The 25,595-nt window shown below is 37.9% G+C and overlaps 1 protein-coding gene across 5 annotated transcripts in view; it reads right to left on the bottom strand.

The window, feature by feature from the left end:
* The window catches only part of LOC139964530 (protein PALS2-like), a 75,370-nt gene extending 50,036 nt beyond the window's left edge, over positions 1 to 25,334 (bottom strand). For 2 of the 5 annotated variants that reach the window (XM_071966159.1, XM_071966161.1), the window contains exons 1-4: positions 25,131 to 25,332; positions 23,242 to 23,335; positions 7,728 to 7,852; positions 471 to 623 (exon numbers count right to left, since the gene is read on the bottom strand). In XM_071966159.1, coding sequence (XP_071822260.1) covers positions 471 to 623; positions 7,728 to 7,852; positions 23,242 to 23,281 — 318 coding nt within the window. In that variant the 5' untranslated portion in view covers positions 23,282 to 23,335; positions 25,131 to 25,332. Of the gene's footprint in view, positions 1 to 470; positions 624 to 7,727; positions 7,853 to 23,241; positions 23,336 to 25,130 lie in introns of all 5 variants that reach the window. The other 3 variants (XM_071966158.1, XM_071966162.1, XM_071966160.1) reach the window with 3 other exon arrangements.
* Between the last annotated feature and the right edge of the window lie 261 nt (positions 25,335 to 25,595).

The raw sequence follows: 25,595 nt of genomic DNA, 5'->3' as shown, positions 1-25,595 counted from the left end.
AGACAGTAATGAAACATGATACGTTGTAATAGTTTATCTGGACCTGAGATCAGGGAGTTCCATAATAACTCCCTGCTGACCCATATGCCTGATATGTACACTGTGCTATGGGTATTGACCGTAGCTGTAAGTATTGACTGTACACTAGTGTCTAATTACCAACCATAGCAAGCTGTGTGTGTATTTTCTGGGATCGATGGTGGTGTCTAAAACTTCTGTTACACCTCATTCGAAACTACAGTAGGCCAGATTACCGGCACCAGACGTGTCTTTGTGCGTGACTCTTCACTCCCTTTAAGGCTTCATATCACCACCGAATGTCTCTGTCAAGTTTTCAACCACTCATTCCCAAACTGGACATCGTCTGTCTGTCTGTTAGTACTTAATGAATTTATCTCTTTGATGTTACAGTCACATGCATGTGTCAATGGCGTTGACATGAAACAGTAAATAATCCAATCTGGACTTACAATGAAATGCAAATCCTGGAGAATACCGGCAAGTTCTGTGGCTGCTTGGTCAGTACCTGTGACTGAGGTTAACTCTGCGATGATGTCCCCGGTGAATCCTACACTGTCAGTATGACACGGTTTCACCTCTTTATCCTCCAGAGTATCATGAGCCTTTGCGGGAGAGGAGACACAATGAAAACATCAGAGAACTTAGAAGAATTAATTCCAACATACAAACATTAAACCGTCACCAACAAAAAACAAACATTCTGAAATTGAATATTTAATGTTGATCAAAATATCGCCCCCCCCTCCCCCCCCCCCAAAGCAAATTGTGAGGTTCAGTATAGAATCTGATTGAAGTATGTGCCCTGTTGTGAGTGTTTTTAAATGCAACTATCATTTATACAGCACAGTACAGTACAGTAAAAACCTAATTAAGCCAACCTACATTTTTGTTTTCACCACAAAAAATAAAAATGGAAAGTAGTTATTGAATCCACTAGGTTCTCAAAAGTTTGTCTTCCAGATTACTTGTCCATACAGTATATTTGTACCAAAATCACATTTGAAAGTGAAAATTTGCAACTTACAGATTTTTGAAGAAAAAAAAACAAATTGTTAAATTTTACTTTAATTATTACCTGAAATGAAATGTGACTATATTCAAAAAATTTTGTTCTGGAGGTTATAGTCAGTTCATCCCTCCCCCACCCATCCCCTCCCTTTTGCACTAAACACCATCTTTTGCATGATCATCTACTGTATGGTGGGAAATCTGCCCAAATATACACTGTATCTTCTCTGCATCAGGCGATGCTCACTCACAAATCTGGATAGCCTGAAGTCAATCTACTGTGACTCTATGTGAATAGAATCATATAAACTTTTTTTTTTAGAGAGACAAAAATGACTGACATTTCGTTCAATACATGAATGCAAATTTGGTGAAATTCAGGTCCTGCAAAGCTAACGATTTTGAAGGCAAAGTGTCCAAAATTAATAGTCCTGCAACCACTACAGTCAGACTGCAGTGGGTTGTTTATATTAACAATAGAATACAACTACTGTACCCTATCATGAGCCTCTAATTCCCTGCAGCCAGAGAGAGGGTGGTAACTGCTATAATATTCAAGCTATATATATATGCCTGAGTGAATCTTCAGCTGACATAGCCTCTACAACACCCTCTGCTAACTTCAAGTTTAACAATTATTGAACTCTTCACAGTGGGTGGAGAAGTAGTCGGCCTAGAGCTAGCCTAGAAAGTCAAGTCTGCGTGCACTGCATAAATCAGAGTTGTTTTCGAGTAAACTGCAATCCAATGTACAGGCATCATTAAAGTCTTACAGAAGCCAGTCATAAAAGAAAACAAATCGGACACTTTTTTTTTATAGTATGTACAATATTAGTTTTTTTTTAAACATTATTCAAAACATTAGACAATCATTATATACTGTAAGTGACCTTTTTCTGTGCTGGCATACATTACTTTTATCTTTCATTTGGCATTGAATTACCAACCACATTCCCAATTAAACGTGGATGCGTCCTGACATCAACTTGAGTGGGTCTCCAACGGGAAGCAAAGATCCCGATCTCCCTTGCCTTCTCAAATGTAAAAGCCCAAAAATTCTCATTTTGTCAACAGTAAACTCAACAGTAAGTATAGGGAAAAGATGCTGTCTTTCTGCATACATAGCTTTGGTACACAAGAGGTCTGTCATTTAATGTACCATACCACTCATCAGAAGACCACCTGTACTGTCCAGTACAGCCACAATGCAGGACAGTAAAACTAATAAAAATCTTCCACTCGCCGCTACTGTAGACATTGGCAGCACCAGGAAATATGTTTCACACAGGATTTACAAGCTACTGTCACCCTATACCAGGGGGGGCGATCTGTTTCAAATATTGGGGGGGACATTTGCTTGGATGCAGGCGAATTACTATCAAAGCGGAGTGCCACCATTGGTTGGCGCGCAGCGTACAAGAAAATTTCTGGTTTTGATAGCCCCCCAGATCACCGGAAATGGCACTTCTCGGGCTTGAAAATGACCAACCAGATGTACACTTTTGCCTGAGAACTAAGTTTTTCCTAATAGTTTTTTTTTTTCATTCATAGCCTTTTTTCAAGATTGTCATCAGTCACACATCATGTTCGACCTCATTGCATCTCCTGTGGATCATTGCTTTTGTAGGTAATTCTACGTAACGCCCCACAATACCCGTCAGCCCCACTTTTCATGGTTTTAAGCCCATTATATGTTCAGAATTTGAATAATAAATTCACTTCAAAACATACCCATAATGTTGCACAAAATTTCATCTATTGACAACCAATATAGAAAAACCCCCCTCAACCCCTAGCAGACCAGTCGAAATTGCACGAGTAGAGGGAAGTATGATATTTTCGAAAATTCAGACACAGTTAAATTATTGGTGTAAAAATATTAAAACCTCTTATAACGGCTACTATAAAACTTTGATGTCATAGAAAATACCAAAAAAAATGTGCTCGAGGGGGAGGGCGGTCTTCACCCCCCCCCCCTCTCTCTCTTGGCTACGCACCTGCGGTTAGAAATCTTGTAGGAAACAGGCCAAATGGAAACCCAGTGAATCCATATCGATGTGGATCATATATATATATGATTGTACGTACTTACACTCATACACAAGATGCAAACCAAATTTCATTACGGATGCGGTCCGTCTAGCTATTCATTTCCAGAAAAAAAAGGAAAACTATTTTCGGTCATATATAGTAACAAATTGTGACACGGTTAGACAGGCGCCTTGCGAGGAATTTGCCAAGGGAGAGGCAAAGCTTGTACCCAGACTTTCTAAGCGTAGCGCCACCATAAGTTGGCGCGAAGCGCAAAAGAAAATTTTGGCCGAAAATGCCTCCCCAGATCGCTGGAAATGGCACTTCCCATGCCTTTTAAGTTGCATCTAAGCATTTCCTATATCGAAATTACTAGCGATATCATAAAAAAATACAAAACATATGCTTAAAAAAAACTATGCCACCAAATATTGGGGGGATATTAGATACTATATCCCCCCCACCTAAAATATTGGGGGGGACATGTCCCCCCGTCCCCCCCATGATCGCCGCCCATGCCCTATACTGTACCACATGGTTATCCGGTAAACATGATTTGAGCTCTAGGCCTGACATGTATATTAAACAAACAGTAGAAAAAATTCTGTCTCCAGAAATGTAATATCCTACTAGTACCGTGGTTATACTGAAACCAATCCAAACTCCCCAAGTGCTCACAATTGAAAAAGTTAATTGAAAAGGAAGTGCGCTACAGGCAGTCCATCAGCAGTTAAATAACATTACAAAATTTAATCAAAGTTACAGGTACCCTCGTGGCTGCTAATATGTCGACTTCTGCTATTTCAGCTGCCTGCTATTGCCTGATATTAAATTAATCCAAAATTCATACAGTAACAGTCTGAAGATGGATCACTGTGTACAGTAGAACTTTGATATAATTAGTGAAGGATGTACATTCCGAGAGAGAATTACTGAGGCGCCAATTATGGCATCTTCATCCATTCGACGAATGTGCAACTTAAAATCTGTTCTTCAGGGATGAGCCTGGGGTAAAAAACAAATCACGGAAATTTGCAAAAATTTTGGTATAGGCTCCAGTTTGCATATATGCTACAGTGTGTTAGGATAATAGTTTTTGTCCCCGAGGTAGAAAAGAAATCACAGATTTTCCGCGAATTTGTGGAAAAAGCTCACGCCTGGTACTTGTTTGGGAGTAATTTTGTCAGCCTATAGACTACAGTATATAAACAGATCCGTATTTTTTAATTTTCTCCAGAAAGATCTTAATGTAAGATTTTACAAAAAATATGACGGCTCTAAGAAAAACATGATGTGCATAACTGCTTGCATGCCCAAACTACAGGTATAGATATGTACTGTATCAATTAGCAGACCCTCTCGTAATGCCATATTCTTGCAATCTAATGTGTACCTTCATGATTCATCCAATGTTAAATACAAAATATGTTAATTATTACGATTCATATATTGTCAGGGAAAAATGGCAGAGTACTTTGTTAAATTTGTGGTACATCAGGATCACAGATAGTTAATTAACCTCAATTCATTAATTCTCCAATTTCACGCAGCCGTTCTGAGTTTACTCATAGATATTAAAGTACAAAGAGCACTGTTAAAAGTATCTTCACAAAATTAAACCAACATCTGACTGCATGATTTCACTCACAGAGAAAAAAAGAAGAAGTATTGTTGAACTAGTATCGCAACTACTGTATGGTGAATTCGTTGTGTAGGGTACAGTATATATCCAATGACGTGATTCCATATTCACTCATGTTTTCTCACTCTTGAATACAATCTGAAACCGATTCGGAGCAACTGCATGTCCATCATAGACACAGTAACATTAATCATTTTTTAACAATAACAACATCAGCACTGTATATGTGCAGGGGCGTTGTTGTCCAGTATGGTTAAGGCAGTGGACTTGTGATTTAAGGATTACAGGTTCGAGCCCTGGCCAGATCATTGCGTTGTGTCCTTGGGCAACGCACTTGATCTCCTTTGCCTCTCTTCATCCAGGTGTATAAATGGGGACTTGCGATGTAACTTGTAAATATAGTTGCGTGCACCGTTTTGTGGCTGCACCCTATGGGAAGTCCCCCGGGGGACACACGGTTGTGGTGCACTGTGGTGTCCCAGGAGAGATTGATTGAATTGTGCACACTTTGGTGTGTAGCTAGGTGTGACAAGTTACCAATGACCAGGGCTAAGTTTGATACGCTATGGTACACTCTTTGAGGTGTGAATAGCGTTCTAACTGCTGGTTAATAATAATAATAATAATGTAACCAAAACGCCTCTACAAGAGAAAACAACAAAAACTTGCTGGTTTGAGTAGACTTAATAACAGCGATCTACTCTAAACTTCTGGCTTCAGTCCAAAACAAAGGGAATCAAGTAGAGGCCTTTAGTTTAGAAAATCATGCACTCCTGGAGCATGCAGAGTAGACTAGAGGACTCATTGGTTGGGACAACAGGAGATGCTGCCTGATCTAAAGCCTTTAACTTGTAACACTTCCACCTAAGACAAAATTTAAGCAAGAAAGGCCAGGCTTGATACTGGAGTAATGTTACTAGAGAAAAAAAGTTTACGTCTCGGGGACGCAAGTCCCCAAAAGTTTGCACAATTTTGCGTTTATTGTATGACCTACTTTTACTACAATACTTTTCTACATCACATGCAGGGCAGATGGAGCAGTGCCCTAGCACTTCTTCGTCGCCCACCTTGTCCCTGCCCTTTCAACCAATTTTCACTGCCCAGCCCCTCTTTCCTTGCCCAAGCTTTGATCTTCCAACGATTTCACCAAAAATTGAACATCCCTGTACCTACTGTACAGTGTGCATATCCCTCGCTAAATTCCACAGTTCACTAGTACTGTATGTAGCAAAGGCCTGTTCAAACTTTAGAGTTTCAACTACACACATATGCATAAATCCTCACTGATCCAACAGTTACCCAGCCCTGGGCGCTTTTGCAGTGTTTGCAAACAACCAGCTCCATGTAAATTACAGTAGGCCTACAGTATGTGAATTACTTTTTACGCAATGTCGATTAAAGAATATCTTCAGTGGCTATTTTTGACGATGTATGAAGTACAGTACAGTAGTTTACACAAGAACGTTGCCCCCCCCCCCAAAAAAAATGACTGAATCGCATTGTCAAATGGACTGCGAAAAAGTTTGCGACGAAGAAACTACTATGGTATGAATGCACATTTTACATTAGCAATTCTCAATGCAGAGAGAACTTGAACAAATGAAAAAAGTCTTCTCAGTATCAGAGATGGTAGCTTCCAACAAAATTCATAGAATGTCTCAACTAATAACAATTTCTGATCAAAATAATGATTCAAATATTACTTGATAGTCTCAGAAAAAATTCAAGTGCATCTTCTTACCAATGGTCACTTGTTGTCATTGACATACTTACTGCATGGGACAACTGAGGCTTAACATTATGACATTTGAGTGTACACATATGATAGCCTATACCACAATACCACAAATTTTGTTATATCTGCATAGGGGAAAGTACAAGTGCAAGTAATTGTTGTTAAACAACATATTTTGTGTTCATTTTGAGCAATAAAGATGCAAAATGTTTCCAGACAATGGGTAGGGACAATTACAGGTAGCCAATCAAATCAATTTTAGCTTGAAATCTCTGTAATGGAGAGTTGTACATGCAGGGGATTGTTATGATAGGCCTATATTTATTTTCAAACAAATTCAATGATCTGTAGGATTGGAAGAAATTTTGGTTCTTTTCAGAAGAAGTTGTGGTTTGCTGATTTTCAAAAGAAAGAATGTAAGATGTTCATTCAAATATGTGTTTTGTTATGTTTTCCAAAGACCTAGTTGTGAGTGTGTACTTTGTTTCTCAAAAAAAAAAAAAATATTGTGTCTGCTGACTGACAAGGGAAGCAATTTGAAGATTTTGCGTCCCTGGCCAAAACATTGCGTCCTGGTTGCAGAATCCTAGTAATAACAATGCTGACTATAGGATCATAAGGCACCTTGGAAGGGTCCTCCAGAATACTGTTAATGCTCCAGGAGTATAATTATCTCAAAACCTGTTGATCATGCAGAGATTTCAAATCTGTCAGTTTTTGGGATGGAGACCAGTAAGAGTCCCAAAAACATTACCCCCCCTAAAAAATCTCCTCTACCCCCAAAACAAAATAAACTCTAAAAAGCAGCTCAAATATTTCCAGTCTGATATTAAGCAGCCACATGAGCTAATCTGTTTTCTCTGACAATAAAACGTACTGTAGATACTGTGTGTAGTTTTACTTTTACAACTTAAAAGTGTTGGTAAGGAAGAAATGAAGACTGCATGGCTGAAGGAAATGGCTTAATGTTTTGGCATAATTCAGTGACACACATATTTAAGTAGGATGAACTTACTGTATTCATGAACATTCCTGCATGCTGTCAAGGCCAATGTGACTCAATTAAATTAACATATATGCTGTAAAAGATTCTATTTCTCAGTGGATCCATACAGCTAAGCTCATGTCCTGGACACGTGATTCCAATTTCTCAGTAGACAAAAATGGAATAATTGGATTTTACATGGCTGCAATTGGTTGCACAATACTATATCCTGGTATATATACAGTAGAACTTGTAAAAGTTCATTTGTTTCTTTTGGTTTCTAATTTCATCTGAAAAATGTTTACCTTGACCAAGTTTTGCATGAGTTTGCCTCTCATGACCTCCTTTAAGAACAGCAAGTCCATGTCTGGTGGACCGTTCTCAGCAGAGTTGACCATGTCCAAGTGGTCAATGATGGTCTCTAAGGCCTCTGAAATGATGAAATTACAAAAACTGTATGTACATTAAGAAGTGACAAAAACAAGACACATGTCTAAGTAACAGAATGCAAACCTGTGTATTTACTACCAAACTGCCACACTTGAAAAACAAAATAAAAAAAAGGCTCTGGCAGCATTGTGAACCAGCAATTCTGTCAATAGATCCAAAAGAGATGGAAGGGAGTCCAAAGGAAAGGGGCTTCAGGTTGAAGGGGATGGTGGATGGTAGGGGAGGAGGGGGGGGAAGTGAGGAAAGTCTGTGTACATGCCTGCATTAATGAACTGTCATCAAAGTCTAAATTACTTGACTTTCACTTTTAAGCTTAAAGGGTGGGTGGTACATGAGACAGGGTGGGAAATTAATGTGACATACAGGGCCATAAATGAATATTTAACCAATATTGTAACATACTGTAGGATGACTGATTCAGAGGAAAAATTCCAAAATTTACTGATTTGGATATTATCCAGTGATGAGCTCACCTGTCTCCTCACAACCTCAGCACTCTTAATTACCGTGCCTAGAATGAACTGGTAACCTTTTAACACTGCGCACTCTCTATGTCAGAGTAAAAAAAAATAAAAATATTACCCTGCTACCCCTTTCCTGTGACTCCTTAAATCCTGTCCTGTCTCTTGTCTTCTCCATCTCTTGGAACTTCTTCCCAATCCCCACGCCCCTTTCACCCTTCCCCATGCCCCCCATTTCACCCCAACTAATTTACTTTTTAATTCAGAACTAAATTTACAGTACTTTAAGTAGACAAAATGTCAAATGCCACATTGATTAACATGTATATAAACTTTCATATAACACACTCATGAACTCTAATATCAAATACAGCACAGAGAACATTGTATATCAACCTAAGTACTGTATTCGACTAGTACTGTAGATATTTTCAACTATGTTATGTTTGCTTCACTTAATTGAGGTTTTATAAACACAGTATACAGTAGTATATTCCATTTCAACATCTGTGTACTGCAGTATGGCTGTACATGTATGCATAAATATTGAATAACCTTGACTTCTTGAAAGCTAACAAACTGATACTGCACTTCTCAGAACTAATTCTACTATATGGCTAACTTTTTTTTTTCTGTTCTTGTTTACTCTACAGAGCAACATATCAAGTGTCAGAAACAAGGTGTTTTGTCCTATCGTAAACGGGTAATACTGTACAAGTTTCCATGGTGATAATATATTATGTGCATTCTCCAGCCTACTAAATTGTGAATTAACAATTGCTAACGTCATTGTACTGTACATATGAGACATGTAATATTCTGTCGATGGCTAATGCACTCTCCAAATTAAATCTGGCAGAAATCATCTAAACGATGTAGACAGTTGCAGCTGGCAAACAAAATGGTATTAAACTATGTAATAAAGTCTGTACGATGATATATAATTCCCCATAAATTGTCATATTTAACATACTTGTACCTATAGATCCAAACTATCTGTTATGAATTATTTTAACAGCTCTGTGCTCTGGCGAATGCAGGTTAATACTTAATTGTTTGATTTTGATTATTTCTTACTTGTAGTCTAAAGTTTGTTCAAAGTTTACAATGCAGACGATTCTGTTCGATCCGCTAGTTTTAAATTATTTCTTTCCATACACGAAGCTTTGAAATTACCCAACAGATCAGCCTAAAATGCTAAAACACCTATGTTATAAGGAAGATTTAATGTACACTCAAGTCCATTTCTAGGATTGATAGGTAACTTTTCTGTTAGCAGTTTTAAATGTAATTTACACCTAAACTTTCGAATAAATTGATCATCCACTGTACTGCCAGTAAATTTTTGTTTAATGATACTGTGTGTATTCAGTACTTCCTATACATATGTAGGGTCTTTTAGGTATACACTGCTGTACATTCCAAAACTTACTGGTTTGGATATTTACGAGTGACGAGCTTCACCTCTCATCACTGCTCTACCAAATGCTGCCTCGGCCTGTTAAGTGTCTGATAGGAACACAGGCGGCTCATGTTGTGTTGGTGCTAAGGCTGTGAGGAGACACGTAAGCGAAGTCAATACTGAATACTATCCAACTTCTGTCACAAGAGAGTGAGAGTTGGGAAAGTGGGGAGGGGAAAGTGGGGAGTAGGAGAAAGTGCACGAGCGGTGTCCCAGAAGTGTCATAAAGGGGGGGGGGGGGAGAGGGCACAGTGCTAAAATCTTTTCCGTGTCATGTACTCTGAGAAGCTGGATAAGAGATTGCAATTGCAGATTGGCGACAGGTAAAGGAGGAGCGCGGCGAATCTGTCAAAACACTTCAGATAGAATCATGTAGAAAAATTGTTGTTTAAAGGAATCTTTCAGTGATCATAAGGGCAAAGGAAGCAGTTTTAAATCCAGTTATCGCATCGCAAATATGCTGATCTAGGACATATCATATATGGGCAGATTGCATTTAAAAATTGAAGATAATAGCAGGGTCAGATCCAAAACCTGTCAACCTCAGGGCTAAAATTTAGATGATCATAGTTATCAATTTTGATAGTTTTGTCCAAAAGAAGAACAATTTAAGCTTGCTTGGCAAAAAAATTAAATTTGTATGTTTCTTTGTTAACGAGTACTGCTTAATTATATCGACAATGCACTTAAGCCAGCGTTATGGACGGAAACAGCAATTTGTGCCACTGAACTGCAAGGAATGATGGAATTCACAGGAATCTGCACCTGAATAATTGTTTATGGTACTGATCGCTCCAAAATAGTTTTTGGAAAAATTAAGTAGGGCATCCCTAATTAAGATGCTAACCGAGAAGAAAATCATTATTTCCGTCCATAACGCTACCTGATGTCTTTAATCTCCTGGCAATTTTAAAGTTCACTTCAGTGATAAAATTTGCATGTAATCTTCTGAAGGTTATCAATGCCATTAAGGATGAAGTGAAAAATTACCAGATTCTTGCACATAGATAAACTGGGGTTCAGTGAAACATCTGTGTTATGGATGGAATTAGGAAAACGTTATGGACGGAATGTGAATGTTATGGATGGAAATTACTATCTTTGGAGAAACTATGCAGAATGTTTTTTAATAAGTTAAATCAAAGACATCAAATGTGAATGAATGTTATTTAGGATGGAAAACCTTTTTTTACATACATGTACATTACAGTATTTTTCTAGGCTTTCAGGTGATGTTTTCCCTAAATTAAAAAAAAAAAGAATAGAAGAAATTATTGTAAAAATCCAAAACTTTGAGGATATTTCATTTCAAAATAAGGCAAACACCCTCCTGAAATTTTTTGTACAAACAGGGTGGTACTATATCTCTTCCAGAAAAAATAATCAGATTTTTTCACCATGATGCATTTTGAGTTATTGGCCGTCAAAGATGACCTCTTTTGTACATCGGAGCAGCTTAACAACTTCATAAATTATTATTGAGAACAGCTAGAACCCTGAAATTTGTTTAGGTGTAAGAACTTGATACTTAAAATTAAAGTATAAATCCCTGACAGCTCTAACATGGTTACTTTGGTAAAAATTTGGCATCAAAACTCATGCCTCATGCTGAATCATGCCTCATGCTGAATCGCAGCATGAAATAGCAACTTTAGAGTTGCACAACTTGCAAAAATATCATAGGAAAGCATTGTAATCATTATTTTATAATGGTTGTACCAGACATAATAACCTCTGAAAGAATCAAGTACCCTGAAGCAATGGTTTAGGAGCAATTCATCACTAAAAGTAGCACATTTTTTAGTGAAAAGTACAAAATCGAATATTTTGACACTTTTAAGTTGACCTAACTCCACAAGACAATATTTTTGTAGCCTAATTTTTTATTTTCCTATTCTATGGGATAGACTCTATAGGCATCTGTAATAGAAAGGTAGTAGAATGTTTAATTGCTGAGAAATGAGACCTCAAAAGTCAAGAAAATGCCAAAATGCCATGGTGGCGACAAATTGCGTAATTTCAAAGTGTGATAAATCGGCCAATTGTAAAGCAATGCAACTGAAATTTTCAGGATATGCTTATTTCATGATGGTCCAATCATACAAAACATTTGGGAATTTTTAGAGAGGGTGCAGCAACAGCCATCCGTGATTTGACACGGAATGACCCTAATCCAAGTTGTCATCCTCATGCAATGTGGTTTTTGTGTATGAAGGAGACTGGTGGTTGGAAAAGGTGGACCAAATATCAGTTGACAATAATGATGTCTATGTCTCCTTCCTACACCCTAAGGGCCCTACCAATACTTTCTTCTGGCCATCACCTGAAGACAAATCTTGGATACCACTAGGAATGATCATGGGGAAACTAGAACAGCCTGTCCTCCCAATTTCAAGTAGCAAAGTGGGAATTGCAACAAAGGTGGTTGAATATATTAGGGACAAGTTTCAAAGAGATTGTGAGCCGTGATGGTGACGGAAAATTTTGACAAACATGAATCGATGTATTTTGTTAAGATTGAAAAGTCTATTTCAAATTTTCATGACTGTTCAACCATACAGGCCTCCCATGTCCACAGTTTTTGTGGTAATGTTAAAGTGTTGAAAGTTTACTGATGTTCTCGTTCATAACCTTTATAAAATGTATTAAAGAGGGCTATTGCTGTCCTTGTACAGGTCCAAGGTTTAATTTTCTTTATGAACAATAAGGTTCATCTTGTTACAGCTGAAAGTGTTTTGAATTAAAAAATAAAAAATATTTGCATGTGTTGTTTTCTTTCATACAAGTTTTGCAGACTGGTGAAACTTTGATTTCATTGGCATTGTTTGAAGGGGGTGAAGCCACAAAAGTGAAAAAAACAAATGGGAAAAGTACTGACAGCCTCTGCTTATAGTGCTGAAAGCCACCTGATGAGTACCTTCAGCAAGGGTGAAACTTTTCATGTGCTATAGCAATTCATTTTAGGCTAATTCAATACTTTCCGTCCATAACATTCCGTCCATAACAATTCCTATTTCAGGTCTAGCTCTTTCCCTTCTTGTAATAAATTCAATTTTATTTGATATTATTACACATATTGGCCATAAGTATTAACTTATAACACACACTTCACAATTCAAGAGTTGATCCTAAATCAGGACGAAACCTTCCGTCCATAACGTTGTACATTCCGTCCATAACACAGAATTTTGGTTTGGGGTAGTGGGTTAATGGAGGTACATTCAAGATTATGAGTGGGAGTATGATAAAGCTTAGGTACCAGGCCTGTGATGTAAAGTACCTTAAACTTTGAAATCCTGAACACTTCACAGACTTTTGACCCACTATGAAGGTTGGTGGGAATTGATCATTTTTCTGATTCCGTCCATAACGAACACCTAATTTGCATATTCAGACTAATATTGCACCACCCAATTAATTTTTTTCCGTAATATGGTAGAGGTATCCCAACTTAAATCAATCATGCATACCTCACCAAATACTAACTCTCACACTATTTTTTATGGGACTTTATCTCTGTGAATTCCGTCCATAACATTGGCAGAGGTTTTGGATCTGACCCAGCAGTCTTGCAGGGATGTGTCCAGGATTCCTGAGTGCCGGGTATACAGATCGCCGTCCTGGGAGAGGGGTCTAAGCGGGAGGAGGTGTGCCCCTCCCCTTTGAGACATTTTGCAATTTTTGAAGGTGCTCAGATGCCAAATGCTGGCACCTTTTTTTTAAGCACAAACACTAGTTTTGCTAACAACTTACATTTTTAATTTTTTTGGTGAAATATATTGTTAGGAATGTCAGGATTTTAGATGAAAATAGTGCTGGGCGTGATTCACGATTTTTAAGACAGTGCTGGGTGGTAATTTTAGTGCTGGGCGGGGCCGCCCAGTGCCGCCCAGCATGGTCACATCCCAGCACCTGCAGCAGGGTTAATGTTCACATACTATGTTTATAATGTGCTATAAGGATGTACAGCACTACATCCCTGGTCTTGTACACATGGACCATAGAACTAAATTTTAAGAAACAAACTTCAAGTTATTCCCTGATGCTTGCATCTTAAATGCAGTACTTACTTACTTTTAAAACAAATTACTGTAAAAATGTTATCCTCTGTATACTCTAAATAGATGTGAAAACTAAATCCTTACTGCCAGAGTGATTCATCGAAAAGACTTGAATTCTGAGAGTCTTATCATTTTTAGGTTTCAATGGACAATGTTCAGTTCATGGGAATCACTTTCCAAACAGGGATTTAGAATCATCAAAACGGAATGTAATTTGTAATCGTTTTATCCACAAAAGAAAGCAATGTTCCGGCAGAAAATTGCGTTCTCGATGGAGACATGAATAGTACTGGCTTAAAAGCAAATATTCACTTTTTATTAAAATTCAAGGACAAATCGATAACAACTTTAGATATTAATATTAAATGGGAAAGCAAAGGTTTCAAAGAACAAACAAGTGCATATATGTATGCCATCACAGACTGCTAGAACTGTGCAGATGTGTTCCACTTCCTTTGGTTCTAAAAAGAAAACACAACCATGCTTGCTCATCTTCTGCATGTACAGGTACTGTAGAATATCGACCACATTGTCGTCGGAACAAGTACTTTGCGGTCTTCCAAGAGATGGATTATTCAACTGGCAGCTTGTGTAGAATTATGTCGGTCATGTCTGTCACATCCATGCTCTAAAAAGCTGATCAATAACTTGAAGACTAAAACAGGACACAGGATGATTCAAGGATATGAATAAATGTTAAGATAACGTGGTGCATAGGTAATTGTGGGGAGACAGGTAAGTGGGGAACGAAGTAAATTACAGTATATGTGTTTGTATAGAGCTGGGACAAAATGAAAGACTGTGCCAGGATGAATGGCATGACATCAGAGATGGAGATGTAGTGCTGTACATCCTTATAGCACATATACTGTATACACAGTATATGTGTGAATATTTATAAACCCTGCTGCAGATGCAGGGATGTGCCCACGCTGGGCGGCACTGGGCGGCATCGCCCAGCACTAAACATCCCCGCCCAGCACTGTCTTAAAAATCATGAATCCCGCCCAGCACTATTTTCATCTAAAATTCCGACATTCCTAACAATATATTCAACATAAATTGGGCCTACAGTAGCTAGATGCCAAAATCATACAGACTAAATAATGCATCAGTAAACGCATGGGAGAAACATAACTTACGGCTCTCAATCGGTCCCTTGTAAAATCTCTTTTAAACAAACATAACTTTTACCAGGTTTGTAATGTATTTCACTAAAACAAATTTAAAGATGTAAATTGTACTTGTGTAAAAAGCTACACAAGTGCCAGCATTTGGCATCTGAGCACCTTCAAAAATCGGTAGAGGGGACACCCCCTCCCCCTTAGACCCCTCCTCCAGGACGGCGATCAGTATACCCGGTGTAACAGGAAATTTCCCCCCCTGAAAATTTTCCCCCCCGGGGGGAATTTTTCCTAGGATAAATTCCTTCCACCCTGAAAATTTACCCCCCCCACCATAAGCATGATCAATTTTCCTGCCAGCACCTGCAAGTCTTTAGCTTGCAATGAATTTCATAATATTCCTATATTCCAATAGGCGATATCTCAAATTCAGTGTATGATGAGATGGTCGATCGCTTGCTCATGGCAATTAAACGCTAGGAATATATCCTTCACATATTCGCAACATTTTTTTAGTGGCCAGCGGACAGTTAGTTGCAAGGATTGGTGCAATTTAGCCAGTTGAGAAAATCAGTAGCCAACTCCCAATATCCAATTTCATATCAAGGAAGTCCAGGTAACTTTGTCTAATGATGCATGAAGAGTAATTCAATGGTGTTCAATCAGTTTCTTCATGTTTCTTCAAATCATTCACAGAATAAAGTTTATCCACAGTGAAGTTTACTATCTACATTGATTGGAGTTGATAATAATCTTTAACCTTGTTAGTGTAGGCCTAACCCTAACCCTAACCCAAGACATTTTCTCTGAATATCCTTATTGCAGGAATGATATATTCCAAGTTCATGCCCAAAAAATGTTAAAATCTCCTTATTATAGTTCCATGATGAGATATCCTTGATAGGTGTACAAAAATATAATTAACTAGAATTACATGAAGGTGGGGGGGAATTTTTCCAGGTTGGGGGGAATATTTCCTAGGAATAATGCCCACCCGGGGGGGAATATTTCCTAGGAAATCTCCACCCGGGGGGGAATATTTTCAGGGGGGAAAAAGTCCTGTCACACCGGCACTCAGGAAATCCCGGGTACTTCCCTGAGATGTATAGGTCTATAAAATTGAAAGAATAGGCTGGTGGGTCAAGCAGTACTCAATACCGGCAACGTTAAGAAAAACCACTGATATATAAACTGAAGACAGGGACGATGCACATACATGCATACCCAGGCTGTGAATTACTATGTGCATAAAGTACAGTATACTGTAAAGTACTATAAAAGGCAATTATTGGTTTGTTTTTATTGGGGGGGGGGACTGCCCGTATAGAAACCCCCAAAACTTACTAGTGATGGGGGCTTAAGGACCTAGCTCGACGGCTAACGGTCGGGGGAGGTAACGCCCACCACTGAGGTGTCATGCAACCGTTACCTGTACAAACAAACGTACAACGGAGAAGCGAACAACATTCACAGAGGAAGAGAAAAATGCAATCGAAAATTGTATGAAAACAAAAGGATACTTATGAGTGCTTCTTGGAACAGCGACAAAAGAAGGTCTCTGTAGTCGAATTATCCATGATGTATTCCAAAAATGCAAAATACAGTTGTTTAAACTACAAGCGAAGATTTTGCAAAAAAACATGTAGGAATTAACTTCCGGGGTGGCATAGATACGGAAGGAGGAATTACTGTAGTGGGTGTTGCCCAGGAGTGAGGGCAAGTGTGGAGTGCGAAGACAGGTAAGTATCGTCGCTCTTAAATCTATTTATATACCGTTCTGTATCTTATATCCATTCTAGAACTGCTGTTTACTGATTCAAGTGGGGGATAAGTTTATTGGTGTACACTAAATTCCTGTATTTGGATTATCTAAAGTCAGTGGCAGAGCTAGGGGTATTGGTCGAGGGGGGCGAGAATGGTCTGTAGCCCTGGGCGCTTTCGACACTATCTAAGCGGAGCGAGACCATAGGTTGGCGCGGAGCGTACAAAAAATTTTTGAGTAAAGATACTCCCTAGATCGCCGGAAATGACCCTTTCACGGCCTTGCTAATTTGCAGATAAACGAAGAATAAATAGGTGTCATCACCTACAAAATGTGAAAATGTCAATAGGTACCTGTAGATAAGAGCGCAATAAACAAGTCAATAATCGCGAATAATTAAAAAGTGGTAAAAAGCTGAAAAGGGCGCCAGCAGTCCATTTGAGTCCGTCAGGGGGGGTATCGGCCCCCCCCCCTGACTGTATGGACGCTCCGCCACTGTCTAAAGTACTGCACTACAGTAACTTATAGGATGTCCTTGCTTGCAGTTACAGGGACTACGGCCAGTATGTACAGTAGTATGTCTGTTACAGATATATTCCTATATTTACAGCTCATCCTGTTTGTAAAAGTATGCCCAAACAATTCTCAGAAATTATAACCAAATACTGTAGCTGTAACTTTGACATTTAATCAGTCGAACTTTAGTAGTAATAATAACCTCAAGTCTGCACAGGACTGGCTGATTAATACAGTTTGTACACCTGTACATAGTACAGTGCAGTAGTTATATTCCCTGAATGAATTGTACTTGAAATCAATTACATCTATAGGCTACTATAATAACCTCAAGTCTGCATAGGACTGGCTGATTAATACAGTTTGTACACCTGTACATAGTACAGTGCAGTAGTTATGATATTCCATGAATGAATTGTATTTGAAATCAATTATAGGCTACTATAATTACCTCAAGTCTGCATAGGACTGGCTGATTAATACAGTTTGTATACCTGTACATAGTGCAGTGCAGTAGTTACATTCCCTGACTGTATTTTACTCTAAATCTTACTCTAAGCCTTGCATACTTGACAAATTGTCCAACACACTACATACATGTGCAAAAGCCTCAAGCCTTTCAAAATTGTCTGTTTTAAAACATACAACCCTTTCCTGTGTATACATGTTGCAGAGAACAACTTACACAGTCTGTAATACATTAAAGGGTGTGAAGACTCGCGCAAAAAGAAACATCTAATGCTGGTAATTTGACCAAGTTTCGAATGAGGTGTAACAGAAGTGTTAAACACCACCATCGATCCCAGAAATTACACACACAGCTTGCTACTGTACCATCTGTAATTCTAAAGACACTAGTGTACAGTCAGTACATACAGCTGCGGTCAATACCCACAGCGCAGTATATACAAACGATACAGAGATGGACATCTCAGGTCCAGCTAAAGATAACAAGGTACAGTATCATGTTTCATTACTGTCTGCATTTTGTAGCGACACGAACAAAACATCACTTGCAAGCAACAGAGAGTTAACTTTTTCAGATGGCCGTACGCGGTTTGGGGCGAGTCTTCAATGCCTTTAAGCCAAGTTGCAGGCTTGACAAATTGTCCAATACACACACTACATACATTTATGTGCAAAAGTCTCAAGCCTTCGCAAAATTGTCTGTTTTAAAACATACAACCCTTTCCTGTGTACACATGTTGCAGAGAACAAATTACACAGTCTGTAATACATTAAATGTACTAATAAATTTAGTGCAATGCAGTTGCAAGAAAATGAGAGCACTCAGTCTCACAATTTCTGAAAATTAGGTCTCTCTTCATTGCCCACAGTCTTCTACATCGAAAAACGGAGCCAAATAATTAAAGAGTTCTATGAGCAATATTCACTCGGCGACTATTGAGTCAGTACCGATGAATTCCCTGATGGCTAAATAATGTACAGTACTACTTGTGCTACTCAATGGAGCACATTATACAGAGTATTTTAACATCCTTTTTATGCTAGTATTTCTTTACTATATATGCATCTGGCCCTTGTACATTATACAACTGCGATGAATTAATCCATTTAGATGCCTCTAAACTTGAAAAGAGTCATGGAGAAATCTTCCTCTTGGGGCTAAAATTGATCTCTCTAAAGATTTTAGCAAGATGGTGAGAATTTGTACATGGGCATTGGCCAGGAGGTTATAATGCTAGTGTGTATGGTGAAGGATATTAAGTTAAATTTATACACTTGCTGTAGAACAAAAAATCCAACTTTTGTTCTTAAAGTACCTGGATGTGCTTGACATATATTTATTACTTCTGCAATTTGCCTATCACCCATACAAGTACAATTCAGCACAAAGGTGATTGTTAACACAGTACAGTACAGTAGGTGATCAGTTTTCAAAATATCCAACAAAATCAGTAATTAATTTGTTAATTATTGTAATTTTGAATTAAAATTGTTGATTTTCATCCACAGTATATAGGTGACCATGTTTAACACTTTCATGAGAAATGATGCAATACACTCATCTGCACTACAGGTAGCTGTCTTGTGTTACTTGGGCAGATGTTGAGCACTACAGTATTTTGTGAATTCTGACAATTACGACCAATTACAGACTGAATCACACCCTTTTTGAAGGTGACAAAACTGCAGTAGGTAGTAGGTACTACTATACAACTGTACTGTATTCTCATGGCATTCTGTACATGTTTACCAAACAGTTTATACATATTACAGTGCGTAACTGTATTAAAGTACTGCATAAATTCTCGCCTCCAGATTGTGTCTGTTGTCCCTTCATGCACGATAAAATGCAGCGTGGGTTAATAGAATCTCAGTCTGCCTGGAGCTCTACATGGTGACGGAATACAAAGTATTTGCCAAGCTGCATATGCTAAACGCACTTACAGATTCATGACTTTGAGTCAGTGATTTTTCTACCGACTCAAGTCGAGTCACTATGCATTAGTTCTAAAAATTCTAAAACCTTTCTAAGTTCTAAAACCTTTACAACACTTTACAAAATGACATAATAAGCCTACAATCTGTATATACAGTACTTAAAAATCGACTTGAGCCATGACCATACAGTAGTTACAACACTGCTTATCAAATACCTTTGAGTATACATGCCACCGTCCACCACAAGATTGCTGCAAACGATACAGAAATACTGTACACACAGCCTCATAAATCACTAATATAGTCCATTTATCTGCATGACACAAACAGTACAGGGAATTACAGAAGCTGGTTAAATTTATCATGCACGTTTCTAAGCATGGAAGTCAAATGTGGTCGACAGCAAATTCATATGGTACCACAGCACATGTGTCTAAAAGGCACATGTATGTGTTTTATAGGCAGAAAAATGTATGGTCGATGCATTATATGGCGTAAAATTCAAGTCGCAGTACTGTGACGAAACTCAAAACTGTCATAACAAATTCAAGCAGTTACATTAAATTCAATCTTCAATACATGAAAATCATGACAGTATTGTCGTATACTGTATTCTACAATAACCTAAGTATAGTAAATTTACAATTTAGTATATCCTCTATGTTACTTGTTACAGAACTTTGATGAACTGGGCACAGAGATATGGGAAGATATGACTGAAATTGTGTAATTAAGGTATGTACATACATGTATGTATGATACTATTAGCTAAGTGCACATATAAAAACAGTAGCTAGGATACACACCCACAGTATAACAACTTCTGCAATAAACCTGCATGGAAATGCAATCATAGCCTGTGCAGCTCTGCAACAATTGGCATTATAAATTACAATTTACCATTTCTGCACAACAACATGGATAATGGATTTTTGTATTTCACAACAAAATTTGACTGACTGGTTTTACCATGTCCACAAAAACGCAGAACTGTTTGCAGCCTGGGTCTGTTCATTTGACAATGAAAACAAATAACTCTACTCTTGTTGCCTTTCAAGCTATGGCATGTCTGTGTGTTAGTTTCTGCACACAATTCACAAAGATACAGTACTAGGAAAAGGTACATAACATTGGTGCTACAGTACTGTATCTGCTATGGGAATTCATGGGTGCTGTCAAGGGTATACATTTCAAACTTATAGGGAGTCACAGGATGCTTGAGCAGTGACTTTCTATTATGGATACAAGTACCGTGTAGTACTTTTCTGTTACCTCTGTCACTAATTCAACCTTATTGTTTCATTAATTTTATAGACCTACACTGAGTCAATGGACAGTGCTAGATGTGGTGATACGTGTGGGCTCAGCCCCCTCACCCCCCTCCGATGTGGTGATACGTGTGGGCTAAGCCCCCTCACCCCTCTTATGCCCTACACTAGTGCCACTTTTGTTGTATTGTTCAATGTTCATGGTACATGTGTACAGCTGAATATTTGTACATGTGTAAGACAGCCCAGCGGTTCTAAATGACACTTTCTTTCTGGACCAATGGGAACAGTAATATTTCATGGGATAATGCATTATTCATGAGTTTGTTGATAGATTTGCATACATAAATGACTATCACGCCTTTAATTGGGAAAGTACTACTCTGTGTTGCAGAGGAAGGCGCAGTACAGTACAGTAGATTTAATATAACTGCACACTGCACCCCAAAAGAGTTGTACCTTCACCAAAGGCATTCCATCAACTATATAATTCTGCAAATTCTTCTCAAGATTTGTCCAAGACTGGTAGACTTCCAGAATCACATATTTCTCTCAGCATATATCATGAACCACACTTTTCATAGTCATTGTCAACCATCATTGAAATTTTAATATTACCCAATTCTCCATGTACTTACTGTACTAACTAAACATTTAGGGCAATCACATCCTATGTGACTGTGACATTGGAAGTTGCTCAAAAACTTGACCATCTTTCATGAGCTTAAATTATAAGTTTTGTTTGACATTTTTAGTACTGCACATTTGTCAGTGATAATTTCTATTGTATACTTGTACCAGGCTTACTTTCACTGCATTCTATAAAGTAGTTATAAAAGTTTTAAAACTGACAGGAATGGAGGACCCCAAACGATGACATAGGAGGGGGAGAAAGATGGGTAGAGAGAGCTTCAAATTGCAGTCTTGCAAATAATGTTCGCTAGACTACAAATAAATGAAAGCAATCGGATCCTGCGTTGGCTGGAAAACAGAAGTAAATGAATTTGAATTTATTACCACAACATGTTGGATATAGAGATCTATGTTAGCTACATACAATGTTGTGCAAAAGAGGGAAACTTTGGGGATGGATGGTCTTGGGGATATACTGTAGAGGGGGGGTAAAGCATGATGTGAAGTGCAGTAAAATCAACTTAGTACATAAGATTCTATGTAACTGTTCATTCTCAATTGAGCAAATGTATTCTTTCCGGGCAGCCACAATGTGTGGACAATGTATAGCACTACATAATATATATTCCTACAGGTATAAAACGACATAAGAGCAAATTTCGAACGGTCGTTCGGTCTTCTGAACACGACCAAATTTCTGTTTGGACAGACAATATCAGCTTTGGAGTGTTAATGCCTGTTTGGGCATCAAATTTAGATTGCATCAACTGCCATAACTGACTATCCCCAAATTTAGGTGATTTTAATGATAATTGGTAATAACCCTCAATCACTTTGGGAGATGCTGAAATAATTTAACCAAAATAGTAGTAGGCCTATGATTCACTCAAAGTGGAGCTTTAATACTGGCCCAAATCTGGATGGTGTTGCACTATAGTATGTACCACCAAACCATCACATCTCTCCTACACTGTACTTACAGTATATCATTCTTTGTTAGTATGTTTTTTGGATGATTCAACTTTGTACTTCAGACAACCAAAATGTCAGATCTGGTTATCCAAGGCAACAACCAAAAACAAATCCTCAAAAAACTTGCCCTGAAATGAGTACAATTAAAGATACTTAGGGATAATCTGTTTGTACTGTACTCATTCCATTAAACTGAAGTACAACATGAAATGTTGCCCATGGATGTTACATATGTGCAGGTCTAAGTGCAGTAGAACTAATCCAAACAGCTCCAAAGAGACTATAGGATTATCCTGCCACCTGACTGTGGTTGAAAAAGTGCTGCATGACGAGTAGATATTTATTTTTTTTGGTTCTTCAAATGTTTCTACAGCAGACATCACCAACCTTGAAAATCATTTGTTTTGCACAAGATTTGATGATGCTTAAATTTGTAAAGGTTCTAAATTAGAGAACTTTACTGGAGGTTTTAAGTCCTTGGTTTTGCCCTTTATAGAAAGGGGAATCAGGAATGCAAAAGTTAATAAAGTTCTGTACAACTCTCTGTGAATGTAATCAATTGAGGTGAAAGCTAACTGCCTGTTGAGATTTATAGATGACTGACGGTTAAAATTGATCTTGTAACAAACATTTGAAGAAGCAAAAACTGATGACATAGATCTTTTAAAGGAGATGAAGAGATATTCATATTTTCACATGCTTACCTTGGCCTGATTCTGTTGAAGAACTTGATGCGATTGGCATAATGGATAGTTGATAATGACATTAGTAGAACCAAATACCATTCATGAGCATAATCTGATGAAAAGCAAAGAGGATGCAGAAATGAAAGCTACATATACCGGTAAGATGCATAAGGATAGATATAGACATTTATAGCATAAAAACTCGCAAATTTGATAAAGAACTAAAAGCATCCATGGACAACTTTCTGAACAGCAGAAACGGGAATGCAACTTACAGTACACAGTAAGGGGTACAAGGAGATGGCAAAGAAGAGGATAAAGTAGAGAATGAAGGGAGGCAGGATCGAAACTTGCACATGAAACAATAAAAGTGGCTTTATTTCTGTAGTATGCAGCAAGTAAGCGTAAATTAATACAATACTGTATTATGCAGCAGTACAGTGCGGTATTGCTCACTGGGTGAAGTGTCCGTTGATTTTCTTTGATTTTTACATTTAATAAATTTACGATCTATAGGTACAGTAATTCACAAATAATGTTACATTCATGACATTCACATACTTCAGTCATTACATGTTTACTAACATACAGTAGTTCGACGGGTGCAGTTTGCAGTATAAAACAATTTATGCTAGTTTTTTGGGTCACTTATGAGTACTGTGCATACATACAGTACACTAACATCACAACTGTAGGTGTACACACATGACAACATAATTGTAGGGGTATGTACATCAAATCAATTGAATTTTTCTCCCCAAAGTATGTACATTATAGAGTACTTTGCAAAATTAAAGAGTATCGACAGATTTCAACAGAAAAAGTTGCACATTCACATTGGCTACTTCTGCAGTATTTCATTAGCTTTTAGTGTACACACACTGCACAGAATAGTCTTCAGAACTTACACATACATACTTTGTATGGTCACATGCAGTAACTCTTTCCCATACTGTACGTGTACCTTGCACACTGTGTACAGCTGCACGGATAGACACTATAGTTGCTATGTTTGAAAGTTAAATTGTATCCACTTTCTTTGACATATTTTTTTTTTCTACACTGCCTTTTTGCATACTGTTGGGCCAGTGCAGTTTTTTGTGTTATGTCGTTTAAAATTTATGTTGTTTGGCTTAATATCCATTCATTCTTTAGAGAACTAGCCTACCTCACTTGAGGTTGGATTTGAAATGTCATATGCAGATTGTTTATCACAAGTAAGTGTTGAACAATTGCTTGGGTCACCTATGACATTACAACTTTTGTGAATTGTTTTCACCATTTGACAACCAGTCAGCAGTTTTTGCAATTCTCATCTCTAACAATATGACTTTCATAGAGCTGTGTAAATTGTTTTTCTCAAGTCAGTAATTTTGATCAAAATTTTCATGGAATTTTATATTGTAGCACCTCTTCTGCTTGGTGGAAAGATTTTGTTAATTCTCCTGATACACTGAGAGTTTGACCAACAATATAATAATCTTTGTGTTACCTTGGCCTAGCCTGCTAGTGCTACTGTAGGTCAATGTTACTTGCTATAGCCTAACGGCATGTCCTATTTCGTTTCAATCATATCATTTCATTTCCATATGGACATGGCTACTGAACATCCAAATTGTTAGTTCAACCAATGGTGACTGTAGAGAGAGACTGAGACAGTTTCAGTTCTATCAATCCGAATCGAAATATATTAGCTAACTAGTTACTGTAGGCCCATAGCGCGATTATATCTGAGTGTTTGCTTGCTAGAAGTTAGAATTAGGACTACGCAGTGAAACTAAATCTTAACATCAACCTGGGCCGACCTAGCCTAACTTAGCCTAGTTACCCGTTACAACTATCACAAAGCAATCTCATCCCATTGCGCGAGACTTTATGTATGTTATGTGTCGGTTGAAATTTCTTACCGTACTACGAGACTTCAGAGAAATATTGAAAATTAACACAGTTCTCGTTTTCTTAAAATCCACGGGATGAGTAAAACTAACATGCGTTTGCTTTTGATAACCAAAAATCCAGGGATGAGTTACAAGTCACTACGCTTCCTCCGAATTTCCTCCGAAAGTTTCATTTTTGTCATTACGTGATGACCATAACACGTTATGTATAATGTGCGTAAACAACTGCCAGATTATGTGTTTCCGGAGTCTGTTATGTGCTGATTTCCGAGGTTTATCGTTGCTGTACATCTAGGCCATATGATAAACCAAACTTGTTATTTGCTCAATGTCATAGAAACATGGGCGTATACCCTGAAATACAATGAGTTACTTATGTGGAAATCTGCAACATCTTGCCTTCCTTTGTGTTATGTGTTCGAGTACAAGGCACTAAGATTTTAAGACTGATAAATGTAGCATTTGTACCTGTAC

Source organism: Apostichopus japonicus, chromosome 23 (assembly GCF_037975245.1).
Source record: "Apostichopus japonicus isolate 1M-3 chromosome 23, ASM3797524v1, whole genome shotgun sequence".
Classification (NCBI taxonomy): domain Eukaryota; kingdom Metazoa; phylum Echinodermata; class Holothuroidea; order Aspidochirotida; family Stichopodidae; genus Apostichopus; species Apostichopus japonicus.
This window is presented reverse-complemented; position numbering and strand designations above follow the sequence as displayed.